Source organism: Camarhynchus parvulus, chromosome 3, assembly GCF_901933205.1.
Source record: "Camarhynchus parvulus chromosome 3, STF_HiC, whole genome shotgun sequence".
In the NCBI taxonomy this organism is placed as follows: domain Eukaryota; kingdom Metazoa; phylum Chordata; class Aves; order Passeriformes; family Thraupidae; genus Camarhynchus; species Camarhynchus parvulus.
In genome coordinates, this window is record NC_044573.1 from 112574704 (window position 1) to 112597732 (window position 23029).

The 23029-nt window shown below is 51.3% G+C and overlaps 1 protein-coding gene across 1 annotated transcript in view; it reads left to right on the top strand.

The window, feature by feature from the left end:
- The first annotated feature begins 1442 nt into the window (after positions 1–1442).
- Positions 1443–23029, top strand: part of DTNB (dystrobrevin beta) — a 182587-nt gene continuing 161000 nt past the window's right edge. The window contains 5 exon segments of the mRNA XM_030945277.1: positions 1443–1535; positions 1919–1998; positions 14934–15001; positions 16723–16803; positions 22013–22226. Of these exon segments, the coding sequence (XP_030801137.1) occupies positions 14935–15001; positions 16723–16803; positions 22013–22226 (362 nt within the window). The 5' untranslated portion in view covers positions 1443–1535; positions 1919–1998; position 14934.

Sequence of the window (23029 nt, forward strand, 5' to 3'; positions counted from 1 at the left end):
TCCCTGCCGATCGTGCGAACCGGGAGTGGTCCGTCCTCCACAGCAGGAATTCTCCTCCCCTCCTGCAGGCACAGACCGCGCTGTGCAGGAGGAGCTGTGGCATTTGCAGGGGGACAGAGAGCCTGGAACAGAGCCCGTCCTGCCGGATCCTGCTCAGGAAACAGAGCCGGCATCGGTGCTGCTGCCAGCAAGGCGAGCAGGGACATCCCCGGTGCCCAGGGAATGCTGTTATCCACAGGCACGGTCACGCCATGGAGCAGGGGATGCCCTCACTGGAAACACAGCTGTGGCTGCCCACCCTGCCAGGGCACAATTCCTAATTCTCAAGATCCCATCCATCCCTGCCCTCTGGCAGTGGGAGCCATTCCCTGTGTCTGTCCCTCCAGGCCTTGTCCCCAGTCCCTCTGCAGCTCTCCTGGAGCCCCTTCAGGCCCTGGCAGTGGCTCTGAGCTCTCCCTGAATCCTTCTCCAGCCTGAACATTCCCAGCTCTCCCAGCCTGGCTCCATGGCAGAGCAGCTCCAGCCCTGGGAGCTGAGGGGATGGAGCTGAGCAATGGCTGTGGCTGGATGCTGAAGGGATGGCAGCTGTTCACAGCTGTGAGGGACAGCCATGGCTGACACAGTGCTGAGGGATGGCCGTGAGGGGACAGCCATGGCTGACACAGTGCTGAGGGATGGCCGTGAGGGGACAGCCATGGCTTACAGTGCTGAGGGATGGTGCTGAGGGACAGCCATGGCTGACACGGTGCTGAGGGATGGTGCTGAGGGACAGCCATGGCTGACAGTGCTGAGGGATGGTGCTGAGGGACAGCCATGGCTGACACGGTGCTGAGGGATGGTGCTGAGGGACAGCCATGGCTGAGGGATGGCCGTGAGGGGACAGCCATGGCAGCCACGATGCTGAGATGTCAGGGACAGCCATGACTGATACGCAGCTGAGGGATGGCTGTGAGGGGACAGCCATGGCTGACAGTGCTGAGGATGGTGCTGAGGGACAGCCATGGCTGACACGGTGCTGAGGGATGGTGCTGAGGGACAGCCATGGCTGAGGGATGGCCGTGAGGGGACAGCCATGGCTGACACGGTGCTGAGGGATGGTGCTGAGGGACAGCCATGGCTGAGGAATGGCTATGAGGGGACCCACGGCTGACGGAGCCGTCAGCGCAGCCTCCGCCATCGCTCCGCCCGCCCCTCTCCCCTCAGGCAGCCCCAGCCCCTCAGGGCGGGCCGGGGGCGGGGCCGCCCCTGGGCTGCTCGCGCTGCGCATGCGCGGTCCCGCCGCGCCCCGGGGTGAGCGCGGCGCGGCGCGGGCGCGCTGTGGCGGAGGCGGGAGCGCGCCAGGCGGCGCTGGCCGCCGATTGGCTGAGGCGCGCGAGAAGGCGGGGCCGGCCTGGCGCGGATTGGTGGGGGCCGCGCGCCCCCGGCGGAGGCGGGCCCTGATTGGCCGGGGCGCCGCGCGGCGGCGGCCGGGACCGTTGGAGCGCGGCGGCGGCTGAGGCGGCCCGGCCGCCCCTGGAGCCCCGGCACCGGCTCAGGTACGGGGGAACGGCGGGGCCGGGCGGGGGAGAGCCCGGCGGGGCCGGGTCACCGGGCTGGGGGGGGCGGCCGCTGGTTTGGCCGTGCTCCGGTGTTCCTCCCGGCCGCGGAACAGCTGCTGGCAGGCAGCCGGAATGTGTAGGCTGCGTTGCTTTGGCGTTAACAGGAGACCCGGGATGTGCAGGCTGCAGCCTGCAGTGCTCTGTAATTAACGGGAGACCCGGGATGTGCCGGCTCCCCTGCTCTGCAGTTAACGGGAGCAGCAGCCAGGGCAGAAGCAGCACCGTGCTGGGGCTGTGAAATGAGGCAGTGCAGTTTTTCCATGGCAAACCGCTGCTTTCTTGCAGAAAAGGCTCACTTGGTGTTATTCGCCTCTCCTTAGGTTGTGGTTTAAATGTCAGAAGAAGGAAGTGAGCCCAGGAAAGTGGAAGTTGCCCTGAGAGACTTCTCAGTGTGATTCAGGTAACGGGATCTGTTGGGATTGACTGTGGTGTTGACATTAGAATCTTGTGTTTTGTGTGTTGGTTGCCTGCTTTTGACACTCACTGAACTGGTACTTTTTTCACTTATGACAAGCTTGTGTCGTGAAGCAGTGACTGCTGCACTTGCTGTTACGTGCTGGACATGTGGAAATATGGAATCATGTAAAAAGATGGAATCCTCTGTTTCAAATTCCTCCAGAATTATGTTTGTTGTGCAACACATCGCTCGTCTGGGGAAGGTGAATCATAGAATTAAGGAATGTTTTGGATGGGAAAGAGCTTTAAACAGCATTGAATTCCACCCTTCTGCCATGGCAGGGACACTTTCCACTGTCCCAGCATGCTCCAAGCCCCAGCCTGGCCTTGGGCACTGCCAGGGACCCAGGGGTGGCACTGGCTGAGCTTTCAGGTCCCTTCCCACTCAAACCAGTCAGTCCCAAGGGAGCAGCTCTGGGCTGGCCTGCCAGAGCTGGCTCTGACACTTCCACAATCCTGTATTTCAGGGGACACATCCAGGACCTCCTGTGAGCTCTGTGGGACACCCTCACTGTTCACTGCAGTCCCTGTGCTGGTGAATGCAGCAGCCCTGCCAGCATTGTCCCAGGCTCCCTGGGTTTGGAGCAGGCTGGGGGTTTTTGGAACAGTAAATGGCTTTTTTTGTTGGCTGGGGTGCAGCTGATGCAGCCAGGCCTCTGGTTTATCCCAGGACCCAAGAGCAAGGCATGTTTTAGGGAGTGCTGGGTGGTGGAGGGCACTTAAAAAGGAGCCATAATGCAAGGAAAAGGTTTTTGCAGCACTTTTCCAGCAGTTCAATTACATCACACACAGCACAGGTGATGTGGGAGTGGGGACTCCCAGTCCTGGGCAACCCTGGTGGGTGTTCTCAGTGGGCAGCCCTTTAATCCAAGATGGATGTTCTTAGTTGTGCAGCCTTTAAACCAAGGTGGATGTGCTGAGTTAGGCAGCCCTTTAAGCCAAGGTGGATGTTCTCAGTTCTTTAAACCAAGGTGGATGTTCTCAGCTGTGCAGCCCTTTAAACCAAGGTGTATGTTCTGAGTTGTGCAGCCCTTTAAACCAAGCTGGATGTTCTGAGTTAGGAGCCCTTTAAACCAAGGTGCATGTTCTCAGTTCTTTAAACCAAGGTGGATGTGTTCGGCTGGTCAGCTCTTTAAACCAAGGTGCATGTTCTGAATCAGGCAGCCCTTTAAACCGAGGTGGATGTTCTGAGTTGTGCAGCCTTTTAAACCAAGATGGATGTTCTGAGTTGTGCAGCCTTTTAAACCAAGGTGGATGTTCTGAGTTTTGTAGCCTTTAAACCAAGGTGGATGTTCTCAGTTCCTTAAACCAAGGTGTTTGTTCTGAGTTAGGCAGCCCTTTAAACCAAGCTGGATGTTCTCAGTTCTTTAAACCAAGGTGGATGTTCTGAGTTGTGCAGCCCTTTAAACCAAGGTGGATGTTCTGAGTTGTGCAGCCCTTTAAACCAAAGTGGATGTTCTCAGTTCTTTAAACCAAGGTGCATGTGCTGAGTTGTGCAGCCCTTTAAACCAAGGTGCTTGTTCTGAGTTAGGGGCCCTTTACACCAAGGTGGATGTTCTGAGTTAGGGGCCCTTTAAACCAAGGTGGATGTTCCCAGTTCTTTAAACCAAGGTGGATGGTCTGAGTTGTGCAGCCCTTTAAACCAAAATGAGTGTGTTCAGCTGGGCAGCCCTTTAAACCAAGGTGGATGTTCTCAGCTGTGCAGCCCTTTAAACCAAGGTGGATGTGCTGAGTTAGGAGCTCTTTAAACCAGGGTGGATGTTCTCAGTTAGGAGCTCTTAAACCAAGGTATATGTTCTCAGCCCTTTAAACCAAGGTTGATGCTCTCAGTGGGTGTGTTCAGCTGTGTGCTGTGGAAGCTGGGACAGTTTTTGGGGAGGGAAGGAGCCACATCTGGAAGTTTAAAGCCAGGCTTTGGGCCTGGCTTGGTGCCTGAGCCTCCCTGAGCTCCGCACTCAGCCTGCCTGCGTGGGCTGCTCTGGGGCAGCTTTAGAGAGACTAAAGAGGGATTCAGATCAGGTGATAAGGATTTGAATGCATCATATTTTTATTACATTAATTGCTTTCCCCTTGGTGCCATGGAGAAGATTTTGTTGTCTCTGGTTTAGTGTTTAAACAGATTTCTATGGATAAAACTGTGCCTAAATTTAAATAGTTTCATGGGCCTTTCCCAGTCCTGGGGGCTTTAAGGACTGAACTATTTTAACTTCTCAGCTGTGCTTAAATAATACAGATTTATTTAAAAAAACTTGTGTAATGAAGATTTTTAGGCAGCCTAGATCTGGAAGAAACAGTAGGAGACCTTAAAATTCCACAGCAGATAGCACATTGTATTTGGCCAGGTGGAAACAAATAGAATTATGACAGCAGGTGCCAATTCATCACTAAGTTTTAAAAGAGTTGGGTGTCTGAAGGATGTGCTGTGCTTACAAAACACTTAAAACCATAGGAACTTAAGTAGCTACTGACTGACTGCGTGTGGTGTGAGGTGTTTTCAGTCTTTGCCAGTGCAACTTTTAACTTTATTTAGGCCAGAGTTGGACTCAGTAGCCTTGGGTGGAGGAGAGCCTCAGTGATTCTGGGATTTAAGAGGGGAAGGGGTGTCCTGGCATCAAGCAAACAGGGAGGGAGCTGAGGCCCTAACTTACATTTTTATTTCTTTATTTTTTAAAACAGAAAGTGACAAAACTAAGGGATAAAACCTCTTAGTTTTACAGAAGGCAATGGCAAATGTCATCAGTTGGACTTTTACTTCAGGCTTATGTTGTTCCTGTGGAAAGAAAGCCCTTTGTGAGCCCCGCTGGAGCAGTGAGGAGCAGTTTGGGCGCTGCCAGGCTTTTGAAGCAGGTGCTGTGTGTGTCTGGCAGCTCAGACAAAGGTAAAGTTACCAGGCCTGTGTAGGTGTTCAGTTCCCATTGCCTGGGGCAGTGGCAGAGAGACTTTTAAATGCAGATTAATGGTTCTGTGCTCCTGTAGCCTTTCAGTAATATCTAACACTTCACAAACCTGGAAGTATTTTAGTTTAGATCTGTGAAGGTGGTGAGGAAGATTTCACACTGTGAGTTAATGTAGGAGGTGAAATTAATGAGTTAAAAGTGAGCGAGCTGTTTTATCCTCAAGTCCCTTGTGATGGGGAAAGCCGTTCCTGTTTCCAGGTGCTCCTCACTGGAATTTCCCTCCTCCCCAGGTGTGCCAGGGAGCTCTGAGCTGCCAGGTGTGTGGGACCTGCTCCTGCTCCATCTGCCAGTCTGGGGTGGTGGGGAAAAGGGCAGGAATGCAGCTCAGAACCCTTCCTCATAACGACTATTGCACTCAGAGGCAGCTGCAGGGCTCTCTCCTGTGCTCTGCGAGCAGTGCTGGGGCCTGGGGGGTCAGATGGAGAGGGGAGAGGCTTTGCCAGCTTCTGAGTGCTCAGAAATGCCCTCCACAAAATAGAGTCTTCCCTTCCTGAGAGGGAGGGGTGAGCCCTTAATTAGACTGTTTCCAACTTCTTCCTGCTCAGAAATCCTCCTGTAATGTTTCATTTCTCTTACCCAACAGGAGCACTGCTTTATTTCAAGGAAATGCTTTCAGCTGCTGGATTTGCTCTTGTTTGCAGGCTCATGGTAAATCCCATGACATGAACTTCAACAGGCAGGTTGGAAAAAGCCATTTCTACTCCTCAGGCTGTGGGGCCGTGAAGGAGGATGAGGGTTTGGCTCTGGTTTGGCACTGAGTGTGCTGCCTGCTCTGCAGCCTGGCTGTGTGTGCTGGAGAACAGTCCAGTGCCAGAATAATCTGTGCTCAGCCACTCAGTGCCTGCACAGCTCTGGGCCCGGGCTCAGTGCTTCCCTGGGGACTGAAAATGGATTACACAGAGCTTCAAATGACACCTTGGCACCTCAGTGCCACCCGCACCATTCTTAGCCTGGCCTGCAGGTTCCTCAGGGCTGGCACTTCTCTCTGTTCTGGGCTCTCAGCTGCCTCTGACAGATGTGAAGTCACAGAAACTCAGGGGGCTTGGAACTCTCCTGGGTTTGGGTTTGTTCTGTTTTGTCTGGAGGGAACCTGTGTTAAAAGCTTTGCAAGGCTGTCAGAGAAACCTCTGATGAAATCTCGTGACTTGTTCCATCTTTGTTGAGCTCGAATCCAGTACAATCTGTATCAGTTTCTGGCCAGGTGGGGTTGTTGGGCTCACCCTGGGGCTTAGACCAGGGGGTTTTCCTGGAATCACAGAATGATTTCAGCTGTAAAAGTCCTCTTAGTCCAGCCTGTACCTGCTCCCCACCTTGTCCGCAGCCCAGGGCACTCAGTGCCACATCCAGGTGACACCTGCAGGGATGGGCACTGCAAACCTCCCTGAGCAGCCCCTGCCAAGGCCTGAGCAGCCTTTCCATGCAGAAATTCCTCCTGGTGTCCACCCTGAGCCTGCCCTGGCCCAGCCTGAGGCCATTTCCCCTTGGCCTGTCCCTGTTCCCTGGGAGCAGAGCCCGACCCCCCCTGGCTGTCCCCTCCTGGCAGGGACTTGTGCAGAGCCACAAGGTCCCCCCTGAGCCTCCTTTGCTCCAGGCTGAGCCCCTTCCCAGCTCCCTCAGCCCCTCCTGGGGCTCCATTCCCTCCCCAGCTCCGTTCCCTTCCCATCCTGGGGTGTTCCCTGGGGTTGGTGTGACCCCAGTGCAGGACCCAGCTCTTGGCCTGGTTGTCCCTAGCCCATGGATCCAGGCTGTCCCGGTCCCTCTGCAGAGCCCCCTGCCCCCAGCAGCTCCACATCCCACCCCTGGGGCTGTCCCTGAGCTGAGCCAGGCTGGTGCCCTCCATGCCCTGAAGGTGTTGGGCAGGAGTGAGCCAGCCCTGAGCCCCCTGGTGCCTCCATGCCCAGGTTTATCCGGCCAGGAATAAACAATAAACCCGGTGCGATTCCCTGTTTACACCCTCTGGTGTTTGGAAAAGCCCCCATGGAGCAGTTCTGCTCCAGACCCTGAATGTGCCTGACCTTTTAGCTCACATTTTAACCTCTTCTGACAAAGGAAATCAGCCTGGAGAGGCTGCTCCACGTCCAGCTACCCAGGAGGAGCATCCCCACCCAGGAGGAGCATCCCCTGAGCCCCCTGGTGCCCGTGCCCAGCTGGCTGTGCCTCCATGCCCAGGTTTCTCCAGCCAGCATGTCCCTGTCCATCAGAGATTTTCCACCCCAGTAACTGGAGGCACTGAGGGCTCTGTGGGGCTGTGCTGCCACGTGCTGTGTCCTGCCTGAACAAAGCAGATGGCTTCTTGTGCCTTGGAAGAACCTCAGAGCTCCAGCAGGAATGGCAAGGCACGCAGGAGGGAAAGCTTTAGGTTTCAATACTGTTATTTTTCCCTAAGCTACTGGGTTGCCTGTTCATTTTTAATGAAGCTTCCTGCTTTATTTGGGCAGGTTTTTGCAGAATCTTCCAGAGCAGCTTTGGATCCACTGGATTTATGGAGGAAAAAAAGGAGCCATTGAGTTGTTTAGAATTTCAGTGCAGAGCTGTAATCCCTGGGAAGTTGCAGCCCCTTTCCTGGCTCCCAGCCAAGTGGGTTTTTCCTTTCACCCTCCAAGGCTGGAGCCAGTTGGGGTTTGTAGAGATCTTGCACAATCATCTGAGTCCAGCACATGTGAAAACATCAGTGAGAGAGCCAAACCTTTGGGTTTTGGGGCAGCTGCTGCTGGAAGGTGCATGGTGGTTCCCAGAGAAGCTCCTGCACTTGCTGGAGATGCAGAAATAACATTTTAGGGTACTTTTCATACTTTTGTGCACAGTTGCTTTTGCTTCAGTTTCTTATCCTGTAATTGATGGGAAGAGAGTTTAAAATGTTAAAGACAAATGAGAAGAATTGTCAGAAGAGGTTAAAATGTGCTTTAAAAGATGTTGCCGGTCTACTTGAATAAGTGTGGAAGGTTTGTCTTTTCCTGGGGTCAGATGTGTCCCCCTGAAGTCACTTCAGGGCACTCCTCTTCCTGGGAAATGCCACAGGGGAACAAAGGAGAATTTCTGATTAATTATGTTTGACTGCTGAGGAAAGGGATTGGGAATATGAAGCAGGAGAACAAAGAAATGAGTAAAAGCATCAGATATTTTGGATAGACAGAGGGAGAGGAGGGGATTAAATCAGTCATTGTGGGGTCCTTGTTCAAATCAGGAAAGAAAAGGAAAAAAACTTCATATTTTTATTGAAGTCTGAGATGAACAAATATAAGCACCTTTATATCATAAGGAAGTTTAATTTTATACTTTAACAAAACATTTATGAGAGTTCAGAAATTATTTGAGATGGTTTCTGTCAAATGTTGGTTGAAGCCAGACGAGCTCAGAAGCCCAAAGCAAGGAAGTGCCAAAGCAGATGGACACCAGTAAGTTTTTCTGCCAGCACAGGTATGCCCTCAATTTTTATTCCATATTCTCATCCCAGTTCTGTTATTTATTAAAGTTGAAATTTTAAGAGTGAACGAACTGACAAGGGAGGAAAGCTTTTCCTTGAAGCAGCAGGAATAGTTGTTCCTTCTGATCAGAAAAACTGCAGAAAGTCACTGAGCCTCCTTCCCTGTGTCAAGCACAGATCAGCCCATGCCCCAAACTGGCTTTGGGATTTATTTTAATTACAAGTTATTTCTGACCATAAATAGCTATGGGCACAGTTTTATCTTCATGCAGCAACTGCAGTTTAATCAGTGACATCAAATATTATTTCTGCTAATGACATGCCACGCCAGGAATGTGAACCAAGTCAGATTTAATAATTGGTAAATGAACTTTTCTTTCTCTGTTCCTGCTTTGGCCAGTGAGGCTGCAGCTCAGTGCAGACCAATGCCTGCAAATGGTTCTCAAACCCTAAAGGACAGAATCTCCTTTGGAGAGTTCCTTAGAGGTGGAAGTACAGAATGAAACAAAATCAACTTGAAACAAAACAACTAAAAAAACAAACTATAACCCCCTGGAAGGTGCCTGTGCTCAGCTGGGGCTGGGCTCTTTCTCCAGGCAGCACTGACACAACCAGAGCACACAGCCTTGAGCTGCACCAAGGGAAATTTAGGCTGGATATCAGGAAAAAGTTCTTTACAGAAAGGGTGATAAAGTTCTGGAATGTTCTGCTCGGGGAGGTGGTGGTGTCCCCATCCCTGGGTGTGTTTATCAAAGCCTGGATGTGGCACTGGGTGCCAGGGTTGAGTTGAGGTGGTGGGGATGGATTGGACTTGATGATCTGGGAGGTCTCTTCCAACCTGGGGATTGTGAGATTTTTGATTGTGCGATTTTAGATTGATTCTGATTGTCTGATTCTGGTTGTGTGTCATTCAGTGATTGTGTGATTCTGAATTTCTGATTCTCTGATTGTGTGTGATTGTAAGTGATTCTGTGTGATTGTGTGATTCTGATTATGTGTGATTGTGACGGTGATTTTGATTGTGTGTGATTCTGTGATTGTGTGTGATTCTGATTCTGTGATTGTGACTGTAATTCTGTGATTGTGTGTGATTCTGTGATTGTGTGATTCAGTGATTCTGATTGTGTGTGATTGTGTGTGATTCAGTGATTGTGATTCTGTGATTCTGATTGTGTGTGATTCTGTGATTCTGATTCTGTGATTGTGTGTGATTCTGAGATTCTGTGTGATTGTGTGATTCTGATTGTGTGTGACTCAGTGATTGTGTGTGATTTTGTGATTGTGTGTGATTCAGTGATTCTGATTCTGTGATTGTGACTGTAATTCTGTGATTGTGTGTGATTCTGTGATTGTGTGATTCAGTGATTCTGATTGTGTGTGATTCTGATTCTGTGATTCTGATATTCTGTGTGATTCTGATTCTGTGATTGTGACTGTAATTCTGTGATTGTGTGTGATTCTGTGATTGTGTGATTCAGTGATTCTGATTCTGTGATTGTGACTGTAATTCTGTGATTGTGTGATTCAGTGATTCTGATTGTGTGTGATTCTGATTCTGTGATTGTGTGTGATTCAGTGATTCTGATTCTGTGATTGTGACTGTAATTCTGTGACTGTGTGTGATTCTGTGATTGTGTGATTCAGTGATTCTGATTGTGTGCGATTCTGATTCTGTGATTGTGTGATTCAGTGATTCTGATTTTGTGATTGTGTGATTGTGATTCTGATTGTGTGTGATTCTGATATTCTGTGTGATTCTGATTCTGTGATTGTGTGTGATTCAGTGATTCTGATTCTGTGATTGTGTGTGATTCAGTGATTCTGATTTTGTGATTGTGTGTGATTCTGAGATTGTGTGATTGTGTGATTCTGATTGTGGTTCAGTGATTCTGAGATTCAGTGTGATTGTGTGATTCTGATGGTGTGATTGTGATTGTGTGTGATTGTGTGATTCTGATTCTGGGACTGTGTGATTCTGTGATTCAGTGATTCTGATTCTGTGATTGTGTGATTCTGAGATTCTGATTGTGTGTGGTTCAGTGATCCTGTGACTCAGTGATTCTGATTCTGAGATTCAGTGTGATTGTGTGATTCTGATGGTGTGATTCTGATTGTATGTGATTGTGTGATTCTGACTGAGTGATTGTGTGACTGTGATCCTGTGTGTGACCAGAAGCCCATGTGTTGTGGCTCAGGGGTGATTCCCTGAGCACAGAGCTGCCTGTGGAGCTGTCCTTGGGCCGTTACCTACAGCTGATGAGCTCCAAGAAGAGCGAAACCTGCTAAGCAAGGTCCTGTAGTATTGGCCTGAACCTGGGGGCACCTGCAGGGCACAGCCAGGGGGGCACAGCCAGGGGGGCACAGCCAGGGGGGCACAGCCAGGGCGTGCCAATCTCACCTCCTGTGCTGGCACAGAGCAGGGGCTCTCCCTGTTCCCTCCCTGCTTTGGGACAGGAAAAAACAAGGGCAGCAAGAAAAATGTGAGTTGATAGAATTTTATATATATATATATATATTTATATTTATATCTATATATATAATTTATATTATTATATATATAATTTATATTATGTATATATAATTTTTATTATTATATATAATTTTTATTATTATATATATAATTTTTATCATTATATATAATTTATATTATTATATATAATTTATATTATATATAATATCTATAATATAATATATAATATATTATATATAATATTATATATAATATATAAAAATAAAACAACTATATACATTATATATAATTATATATATTATATATATAATTATATATAATATATAATTTTATTTATGTATATATATAATTATATATATTTTTATACAGTTATTTTAGATGGTGGCTGAGTGTAGAATTTCCCACAGTAATTGGTGTGGGATTTGTAAATTGGCTCTGCTGTTAACTCTGTCAGAGGGTGCTCCTGAGGCCATACAAGTGTTGTACCTGTGGAAAGGGGCAGAAGGTGAAAGGATGAAGGGAAATGATGGAATTTTGGAAGTTCACATCAGACACACTCAGCTGGAGTTTTCTAAGGTACTGCATCATTTTCTGCTTTTAGTTGAACATTGCTTTTCAATAAGGATTTCCAAATAGCTGGATTTCCTGTTCCTGGACAGGCTGGACGCTGGCACACCCTGGCACAGTGGCAGTGTCCCTGCCATGGCAGGGGTGGCACTGGGGGGGCTCTGATGTCCCTCTACCCCAACCCATCCTGGGATTCTGTATGGGAGTGGTTTCCCCTCCATGTGGCCATGGAAAGCAGCAGCCACCTCAGGAATTCCTGGCTGCCACATCACTCCAGCCCATGTTGTGTTTCCTGGCACTTTGCTCACGGATTTTGCTGCAATTTTTTAAAGAGCAAGGAACCAGCAAACAAATAAACAAAACCCACGCAAAAAATCCCCACCAGAACCCAAACCCAGCCTCCCCACCCCCTTCAAAGAACCCAACCTAACAAACCAAACCAGCTCAGGCCAAGCTGCTGCTTCCCTTCCCTGTTTTGGGAGCCGAGCACTGTAATTTGCATCCCAAACATAGTTGCAGTTCTTGTGGGTTTGGTTCATTGCTGTTTTGAACTTGAGAAAGATTCCCCATCTTCCTTCTTCCCAGCCTCATCACCGAGGGATCCTCCTGTGTCTGATGGTTCAGGGATTAAAAGCAGGTTTGTCAGTTATCCTCACAGAACCTCATTTCCAGCGCTGCAGTAATGTGGGGTCGGGCTCTGCTCCCAGGGAACAGGGACAGGCCAAGGGGAAATGGCCTCAGGCTGGGCCAGGGCAGGCTCAGGGTGGGTGTTGGGAACAATTCCCACCTGGACAGGGCTGTCCTGCCCTGGCACAGCTGCCCAGGGAGGTTTGCAGTGCCCATCCCTGGGGAAAAGCCCTGTGGATGTGGCACCTGGGGACATGGGGCAGTGCTGGGGATGGTTGGGCTCTGAGGGCTTTTCCAACCTGAACAATTCTGTGTTTCCATTGCTGGATTCTCTCCCCACTCTGCTCAGAAGGTGTGCCCTGCCCACACAGAGCCTCCCCGAGGTGTTTCCCCCTCTCAGAAGCAGCAGGGTCAGCTCCTGAGTGCAAAGAGCCTTGGGTGAGTTTGGTGAGCAGCTCCAGGGCTGAGCTGCTCCCCCAGGGAAAAGTGCAAACCTTCTTCTCCTTTTGAGACAGGCAGGAGCCTGGAGGAGGAGCTGGGAGGGAATGGAGCCCCAGGAGGGGCTGAGGGAGCTGGGAAGGGGCTCAGCCTGGAGCAAAGGAGGCTCAGGGGGGACCCTGTGGCTCTGCACAAGTCCCTGCCAGGAGGGGACAGCCAGGGGGGGTCGGGCTCTGCTCCCAGGGAACAGGGACAGGCCAAGGGGAAATGGCCTCAGGCTGGGCCAGGGCAGGCTCAGGGTGGACACCAGGAGGAATTTCTGCATGGAAAGGGTGCTCAGGCCTTGGCAGGGGCTGCCCAGGGAGGTTTGCAGTGCCCATCCCTGCAGGTGTCACCTGGATGTGGCACTGAGTGCCCTGGGCTGGGGACAAGGTGGGCATTGGGCACAGCTGGGGCTGGATGGGCTGGGAGGGATTTTCCTGCTGAAGGGTTCTGGAATCATGGAAAGAGCAGATCCCTCATTCAGGTCTCATTTGGAGAGAGCAGATCCCTCATTCAGGTCCCATTTGGAGAGAGCAGATCCCTCATTCAGGTCCCATTTGGAGAGAGCAGATCCCTCATTCAGGTCCCATTTCAGGGCTCTCAGTCCCTCCTTTTTCCTTGCAGAGGGCACAGAGGTGACACTCGGCTCCCCTGGAATGGAACTGTGTCTGTCTCTGTCACTCTGTCCCCTTCATGCAGGAATTGTGTGTGGCACTGTGTGTGGCAATGCTGTGTCCTGGCACTGGCAGTGACCCCTGGAGCTCTGGGCAGGTGCCCTCTGTGCCAGGCTGAGCAGGGCAGTGCCCAAGGCCAGGCTGGGCAGGGCTGGGAGCTCCCTGGGCAGTGAAAGAGTCCCTGCCATGGCAGGGGTGGCACTGGGTGCCCAGAGCAGCTGTGGCTGCCCCTGCATCCCTGGCAGTGCCCAGGGCCAGGCTGGGCATTGGGGTTGGATCACCCTGGCACAGTGGCAGTGTCCCTGCCATGGCAGGGGTGGCACTGGGCGGGCTCTGAGCTCCCTTCCCACCCATCCCAGGATTCCATGGATGAGGAATCTCAGGAAGAGGTGGGAGTCATGGCACTGGCAGGTGCTTGGTGGAGAATGAGATGGGATTGGAAGCTCGTGTGCCCAAATCCCCCAACTTCTACAAGTTACAAAAAATGCCGCTGAGGCTTTTTCCTGTTAAAAAACAATCCATTAAGGCACAGCAGCACGTTGGTTCTGTCTGTGCCTTTCTAAACCATGGAAGCACAGCGTGTTTTCAGGTCAGAGCCCACGTGCTTTTTGCCTTCCTGAGAAGGAAAAAGGCTGAGGAGGGTTCTGAGCTGTGGGGCTCCAGCAGGACCTTGGGAAGTGCCAAGCTGTGCCCAGGGAGCTGGGCCAGGGCCAGGGCAGGACTTTGTGCTGCTCCTGAGGCTGCTGCAGCCTGGGCTGGGCCAGCTGCCCCCTGTAGTCTGCATGGAACTGTAGGAGAGTTGTTTGGGATTTTTGTCTCTTTTTTTTTTTTAGGGTTAGACACATAAAACTTGTATTTAATGGGTTTCAAGTTGGTGAATTTGGTAACCAAAGAACAATGTAATAATTAGTTGAATTACACATTAAATTTTACACTGATGCTGAATTAACTTTTCTTTTTTTGCAGTGGGCTGAAATTTGGCATCTTTTAGGGCTGTGTAGTGAAATAAGCCCTGAGAGCTGCTGAATTGTCCCTGTGCCCCCTTAATTTGGGGAACAAGCTGCTCCCTGCTCCTGTCACTCTTTTCAGCTGTTTTCCCAGGAAAAGGAGCCCTCTGTCACCAAACTGGCTTTATTTCCAACTTTATCTGAAGTTCTCTACTTCCCCTGACAAATCCCAAGTGACCTCAGGTGTCAGGGCTCAAAGTTAAATGAATTTTAACAATTTTTGTTTAAAGCCCACATTCTCCCAAATCAAACATCCCCACAAATCCTTTCTCAAGCTGAAGGATTCTGTGATCCTGGAGGGAAGAGGGGTCACTCACCTCTGTCAGCCTGGGAGGGGAATGGGCTGAGCTTGTTCCTGCTGACCCCCAAAGCCCCCAGCTGCAGCATTTCCCCTTTTTTGGCTCAGAACGCAGAGGAATTCTCGATGGGACATTTCTGCATGTATCAGTGCAGCTCTGGGCTTTTCAAAGTAAAGCAACTCGAGTGTTGAATTGATGTCTCCTGTGCTGTGCCCTGCCTTGGAAGGTGTTAACAAGCCTGGGCTCTGTGTGTGTGGAGTGGGATAAGGGTGAGAGGTGTCTGTGTGTCCTGGAATCCCCAGTCCCCAGGCAGAATCCTGCTGCTCTTGTAACAGAGTCCCAACACAAACAGTGTTTGCCATTTCTGTCTCCAGAATGATTGAGGAGAGTGGCAAGAGGAGGAGGACCATGGCAGAGAAGAGGCAGCTGTTCATGGAGATGAGTAAGTAGGAAATCTGAAGACATGATGTCCTTGATCCTTCACTGAGAGCTTCCCTGGGCCAGCTGCAGCAGATCATCCCATCCTGTCCCCAAGCCCCATGCAGGGACAACCACCCAGGGGCTTCTGGGGGCTGCTCAGGAGGAGAATGCCCAGGGGGATCACAGCTGCCTGGGAAGGTCATTTATCCCTGCGTTCTGGGAAGCTCTCTCCTTATGGAATATTCACCTCTCCCATCTGTGCCAGTGCCTGAGGTTTGTGGAGAACCATTTCAATGAATAGTGACAGCAGACAGAGCAGCTTTGGCCTTAAAAAGAGATAAAAAATGGCCCTGCAATGCTGCTGTGAGTCAAGAAATGGTTTGGGGGCTGATTGGTGCAGGATTCTCCTCTGGAAAAGATGAGTTAAGAACTGATGTTTGCATGACATCGCATTGGCCTGCTGTCCTGCAGGAGTCAGGGCTGAAGGGAATTCCTGGGTTAGGCCAGCATGTCCTTCATTCCAGTTACACACTGAGAGAGCTCTGACTGCAAACTACCTGTTTGTACTGGTTTGTTTCCAGAGCAGCATTGTTAGGGAATCATGGAGTGTCTGGGTGGGAAAGGGCCTTAAATCCCACCCCATCCCACCCCTGCCATGGCAGGGACACCTCCACTGTGCCAGGGTGTCCCAGTGTCCAGCCTGGCCTTGGGCACTGCCAGGGACCCAGGGTGGGCACCCTGTGCCAGGGCCTGCCCACCCTGCCAGGGCACAATTCCTCATTCCCAAGTCTCCCATCCAGCCCTGCCCTCTGGCAGTGGGAGCCATTCCCTGTGTCTGTCCCTCCAGGCCTTGTCCCCAGTCCCTCTCCATCCTTCCTGCCAGCTCCTCCAGGTGCTGTGGTTTGGTCACCCCAGAGCTTTCCCTTCTCCAGGCTGAACAATCCCAATTCTCCCAGGCTTTCCTACAGCAGAGCTGCTCCATCCCTCTGATCACCTTGGTGCCTGCTCTGGGCTCTCTGCAGCAGCTCCACACGCCTGTGCTGCTGCCCAGGGCTGGGGCAGCTCTGCAGGTGGGCTCTCACCTGGGCACAGGGGGTCACAGGGGCAGAACCCCCACGTGTACTGTGCCCGGGCTGGGTGGGCAGAGACTCTGGAGCCTTTTGCCAGGTGCACAGGGAAGCACCAGGAGGTGAAGAGGGTGTGCAGGGGGAGGCACAGCCCCACAGCAGCACGGGGTGTGCAGGGGGAGGCACAGCCCCACAGCAGCACAGCCCCACAGCAGCACGGGGTGTGCAGGGGGAAGCACAGCCCCACAGCAGCACGGGGTGTGCAGGGGGAGGCACAGCCCCACAGCAGCACGGGGTGTGCAGGGGGAAGCGCAGCCCCACAGCAGCACAGGGTGCTCAGAAGGAAGCACAGCCCCACAGCAGCAGGTTCAGAAGGTAGCACAGCCACACAGCAGCACAGCCCCACAGCAGCAGGTTCAGAAGGTGATCAGAGGGAAGCACAGCCCCACAGCAGCAGGTTCAGAAGGTGATCAGAGGGAAGCACAGCCCCACAGCAGCAGGTTCAGAAGGAAGCACAGCCCCACAGCAGCACAGCCCCACAGCAGCACAGCCCCACAGCAGCAGGTTCAGAGGGTGCTCAGAAGGAAGCACAGCCCCACAGCAGCACAGCCCCACAGCAGCAGGTTCAGAGGGTGCTCAGAAGGAAGCACAGCCCCACAGCTCTGGTTTGTTGCAGGAGCCCAGAACTTCGACGTGATCCGGCTCTCCACGTACAGAACCGCCTGCAAGCTGCGCTTCGTGCAGAAGAGGTGCAACCGTGAGTGCTGCCTGCCTCATCCTCCCCCCTGCTGCATGGCTGCTGCACCCCTGGCGGGCAGGGGAGCACTGACCAGCTGTGTTTAGCAGGGATCTAATGCAGAATTGAATGTGGAATTAAACAGGCGCGAGCCTTACCCGATGCTCTGTGATATCTTCCTGTTTATTCTTTAATGTTCAGAAAACGTGAGGTCCAAGGGAGCTGAGGTGTTCGTTGCCCTCAGAGCTGGGTGTAGGTGGTCTCAAGCTCTGTGAGGGGCTCTTTCCTCACAGGGAAGCCCAGAGCAGCCCCAGTGAGCACAGGGACAGTCCCTGCCTGCAGCTGTCCCTGTGGGGACACGGGTGACATCAGTGACCATGGACAGCTCTGGGCAGTGCAGGTTCTCCAGTCCTCTGCCATGGGCTCTGACCTTGGACAGCTCCCAGGTGGATCCCAGGTGAGCAGGATGCACTTTGTGCCCTGCCCCTGCTGAGCTGGACACAGCAAAGAGCAGAGCAGGATAACGTGTGGGAGGAGATCCCTGATCCCAGGGCACAGGAACTGCTGGGGAATGAGGAGGAGGAGGAGGGCTGAGGAGGAAGAGGAGGAGGAGAACAGGAGAAGGGCTGAGGAGGAAGAGGAGGGGGTCAGCAGGAGGGCTGAGGAGGAAGAGGAGGAGGAAGCCAGGAGATGGGCTGAGGAGGAGGAGGAGGTCAGGAGGAAGGCTGAGGAGGAAGAGGAGGAGGCCAGAAGGAGAGCTGAGGAGGAAGAGGAGGAGGAGAACAGGAGAAGGGCTGAGGAGGAAGAGGAGGAGGAGGAGGCCAGAAGGAGGAGGAGGAGGGCTGAGGAGGAAAAGGAGGAGGCCAGCAGGGAGGGCTGAGGAGGAGGAGGAGAAGGGCTGAGGAGGAAGAGGAGGAGGAGGAGAAGGCCAGCAGAAGGGCTGAGGAGGAGGAAGAGGGCTGAGGAGGAAGAGGAGAAGGAGGAGGCCAGCAGGGAGGGCTGAGGAGGAGGAGGAGGCCCGCAGGAGCCGTGTCCCCGCCGTGTCCCCGCCGTGTCCCCAGGCTGTGCTGGCTGTAGCCCAGCCCCCTGTGCTGCTGCTGGCTCCGCCCTGCACGCAGGGTTCGTTCTGGCCGCAGTTACAGGTTTAGGGTTCAAACTCTGTTTTCCAGCGCAGGGCACAAAGGAATGGCAGCTGACAGCTCTGCCCAGGGCACTGGTGCCCCCCAGGAGCCCCTTGGCACCGCTGGGCATGGGGTCAGAGCTCTGCACAGGGCACCGGTGCCCCCCAGGAGCCCCTTGGCACCCCTGGGCATGGGGTCAGAGCTCTGCCCAGGGCACCGGTGCCCCCCAGGAGCCCCTTGGCACCGCTGGGCATGGGGCCAGAGCTCTGCACAGGGCACCGGTGCCCCCCAGGAGCCCCTTGGCACCCCTGGGCATGGGGCCAGAGCTCTGCCCAGGGCACTGGTGCCCCCCAGGAGCCCCTTGGCACCCCTGGGCATGGGGCCAGAGCTCTGCACAGGGCACTGGTGCCCCCCAGGAGCCCCTTGGCACCGCTGGGCATGGGGCCCTGCAGCTCTCTCTGGTCACAGAGGGTGGCACAGCCTGGCCCCTGTGGGGTTTTCTGTGAGAAATACAGAGTTAGGGCAGTGTGAGGAAGGCATGAGCTCGCACTGAGTGCAGATCATTCTGAAATGTCACCGTGTCCCTGCTCTGGGTGGCTGCTGATCCTTGGGTGTCTCCTGCACCCTCCTGCAAACCTTGAAAGCTTGGGAGCATTTCAGAATATTGCTTCCTGTGGTTCTGCAGATGGCTCACTGTGGTTTGGGAAAGGTTTCTGCACGTTGTTGACGCTGCTTGGATGCAGCAGGGAAATCTGGGGGAGAGCTTTGGAGCCCCAGACCTGTGTTTATAAAACATTGTGCTCTGGGTTTGGGGACTGGATCAACTGGAAACTGTCAGAGTTTAACTGGAACATCAAGTTCCTCCTACAAGTCAGCATGAGGGTGTTCAAAATCACTGTAAACACTTCGTGGTGGATTTAGAGCTTCGTCAGATCCCAGAGTGGTTTGGGTTTGGAGAGGGCCCTTAAAGGCCACCCAGTGCCACCCCTGCCATGGCAGGGACACTGCCACTGTGCCAGGGTGTGCCAGTGTCCAGCCCGGCCTTGGGCACTGCCAGGGATCCAGGGTGGGCACCCTGTGCCAGGGCCTGCCCACCCTGCCAGGGAACAATTCCCAATTCCCAAGATCCCACCCAGCCCTGCCCTCTGGCAGTGGGAGCCATTCCCTGTGTCTGTCCCTCCAGGCCTTGTCCCCAGTCCCTCTGCAGCTCTCCTGGAGCCCCTTCAGGCCCTGCCAGGGGCTCCAGGATCTCCCCAGAGCTCAGTTTTTCCCTTGAACCCCCCAGATCTGCACCCCAAAGGATCTGGGTGCTGAGAATGAGAAGCCCAGCCCGGAGCCATCGCAGGCAGCAGCACCTTGGGATGCCAGGATCCCAACTGGGATGGGTGGGAAGGGAGCTCAGAGCCCCCCCAGTGCCACCCCTGCCATGGCAGGGACACTGCCACTGTGCCAGGGTGTGCCAGTGTCCAGCCTGGCCCCGGGCACTGCCAGGGACCCAGGGTGGGCACCCTGTGCCAGGGAGGAACTGGGGCTGGTGGCTGAAGCTCTGCCTGCTCAGGGGGAGGGCTCTGCTGTTTCTGACAGACCCAGGAGTCACCAAGACATTTTCTGAAAATTCCCTTCACCAGGATTTTTCTCCTGAGAGGCTGGGAAGCCTCAGAAAAGAAATGCAAAGAGTAATTATCTGATGGCTTGGAATGTGCTCTGGAGGTTACACAGACCAACTGGTGCATCTTTGGTTGGTTCCATGTGATTTGTTTTTAATTAATGACCAATCCCAGGCGAGCTGTGTCAGGACTCTGGTCAGTCACGGGTTTTTATTATTCATTCCTTTCTAGCTTTTTGATGTGTCCTTTCTCTTTCTTTAGTGTAGTTTTAGTATATCAATATGATAGATATGATATAATATGATATAATATGATATTATATTATTGATATGATATTATATGATATATAATATCGTATAATGTCATATGACATAATATAATACTATATTATATGATATAATAGTATATAATTTAATATATGATATGATATGATATTATAATATAATATAATATAATATAATATAATATAATATAATATAATATAATATAATATAATATAATATAATATAATATAATATAATATAATATAATATAATATAGTATAATATAGTATAATATAGTATAATATATATAATGTAATATAATAAATATAATAAAAATAATATATTATATTTATAATATTATGTAATAGATAATATAATATAATGTAATATATGACATAATATAATATAGTATGATATGATATGATATAATATTATATATTCTATTCTATTCTATTAATGATATGATGTAATATATAATATAATATAATGTATTATGTAATATAATAAAATAATAATATATATTACATACATATTATATAATATATATAATGTTATATATAATATATTTATAATATGATGTAATATATAATATAATATAATATAATATAATATAATATAATATAATATAATATAATATAATATAATATAATATAATATAATATAATATAATATAATATAATATAATATAATGTAATATAATGTAATATAATGTAATATAATATAATGTAATGTAATGTAATATAATATAATATATGACATAATATAATATAATATAATATAATATAATATATGACATAATATAATATAGTAGGATATGATATTATGTGATATAATATTATAGAATATATTATATTCTATATTATATTATATTTATAATATGATGTAATATATAATATAAGGAGAGCAGCGAGGCTGGTGAGGGGCTGGGGGCACAAACCCCGTGAGGAACATCTGAAGGAGCTGGGGCTGTTGAGCCTGGAGGAAAGGAGACTCAGAGGTGACCTTATTGCTCTCTACAGCTCCCTGCAGGGAGGTTGGAGACGGGGGGCTGGTGTCTGACACAACCAGAGCACACAGTCTGCAGCTACCTCGGGGAAGGGGTAGGTTGGGAAGGATGAAAGTTTGGCCAGAAAGTCTCACAGATCTGTGTGCTTGGCAGGAAGATTTTTAAATATAGAATCTGAAGAAGGAATAGAGATGGAAGCAAGTTTTGATATAGAAGGAAAGAATTGCTGAGCCAGTCTTGCTGGCTAACCAAGGAGGCAGAGTGTGTAAGTTAGAAGGGGTTTTTATGGCTCAGAGCAAAGGACAAACCCACCCCAAACAAAAAGATGTTTTTACCAAGCAGAAAGAGAGCACAGGCAAACAAGCCTGCTGATATTGCAAGTAGAAAAAAGGTCTCAGAATTTTCCACTGCAAGAAAACTGAAAAACAACTTCAGCTGAAACTGTAATGTACTGACTTTGAGTGATTGGAGAATAGTAACATGGATATGGTAATTATAGGATTTATGATGGGCTGTAGGTAACAGTTAAGGTGTAGATTGGTTCTGCTGTGTGAAGATGCTCAGCAAAGGAAAGTATATAATGCATTGTAACCAAAAGAAAAGTCTATAATGCATTGTAACCAAAATTAAAGGATCTCCAGGCCTGCCTGCAGCTGGAGCTGCCAGCTGTGGGCACAGCTCTGTCACCCACGACCCTGGGCTGCTGTGACATCTTGGATGCAATAAACTGCATTTTGGATACAATAAACTGCATTTTGGATACAATACACTGCATTTTGGATGCAATAAACTGCATTTTGGATGCAATAAACTGCATTTTGTATACAATACACTGCATTTTGGATGCAATAGACTGCATTTTGGATACAATAAACTGCATTTTGGATGCAATAAACTGCATTTTGGATACAATAAACTGCATTTTGGATACAATACACTGCATTTTGGATACAATAAACTGGATTCTGGAGAGCTGCCTGGAGTCCCACATCCCTCATTTAGGCTCTTACAGTACAGGTTGGATATTAGGAAAAAAAATTTTCACTGAAAGAATAATACAGCGCTGGAATGCTCCTCCCAGGGAGGTGGTGGAGTCACCATCTCTGGGTGTGTTTATGAAACACTGGACACGGCGCTGGGGGCTGTAGTCGAGGTGTCAGGTTGGACTGGATGATCGTAGGGGTCTCTTCCAACCTCCTGATTCTGTGATTCTGTTTTTCCTTTGTTCCCCAGTTCACCTGGTTGATATCTGGAACATGATTGAAGCCTTCCGAGATAACGGCCTTAACACGTTGGATCACAGCGCGGAGCTCAACGTGTCCCGCCTGGAGACCATCATCTCCTCCATCTACTACCAGCTGAACAAGCGCCTGCCCTCCAGCCACCAGATCAGCGTGGAGCAGAGCATCAGCCTGCTGCTCAACTTCGTCCTGGCAGCCTATGACAGGCCAGTGTGCCCCTGTGTGCCCCTGTGTGCCCCCTGTGTGCCCCCTGTGTGCCCCCTGTGTGCCCCCTGTGTGCCCGTGTGTGCCCCTGTGTGCCCCTGTGTGCCCCCTGTGTGCCCCTGTGTGCCCCTGTGCCGTGTGCCCCCTGTGCCCCCCTGTGTGCCCCTGTGTGTGCCCCTGTGTGCCCCCTGTGTGCCCGTGTCCCCGTGTGCCGTGTGTGCCCCCTGTGTGCCCTGTGCCCGTGTGTGCCCCCCCCCCTGTGTGCCAGTGTGCCCCCTGTGTGCCCCTGTGTGCCCCCTGTGTGCCCCTGTGTGCCCCTGTGTGCCCCTGTGTGCCCGTGTGCCAGTGTGTGCCCCTGTGTGCCCCCTGTGTGCCCCCCCTGTGTGCCCCTGTGTGCCCCTGTGTGCCAGTGTGTGCCCCTGTGTGCCAGTGTGTGCCCCTGTGTGCCCGTGTGCCCGTGTGTGCCCCTGTGTGCCCCCCTGTGTGCCCCCTGTGTGCCCGTGTGTGCCCCCCTGTGTGCCCCTGTGTGCCCCTGTGTGCCAGTGTGTGCCCCTGTGTGCCCCTGTGTGTGCCCCTGTGTGCCCCCTGTGTGCCCCCGCCCCCTGTGTGCCCCTGTGTGCCCCTGTGTGCCCCCTGTGTGCCAGTGTGTGCCAGTGTGTGCCCCTGTGTGCCCCCTGTGTGCCCCCTGTGTGCCCCCTGTGTGCCCCCCCCCTGTGTGCCCCCTGTGTGCCCCCTGTGTGCCCCTGTGTGCCAGTGTGTGCCCCCTGTGTGCCCCCTGTGTGCCCCCTGTGTGCCCGTGTGTGCC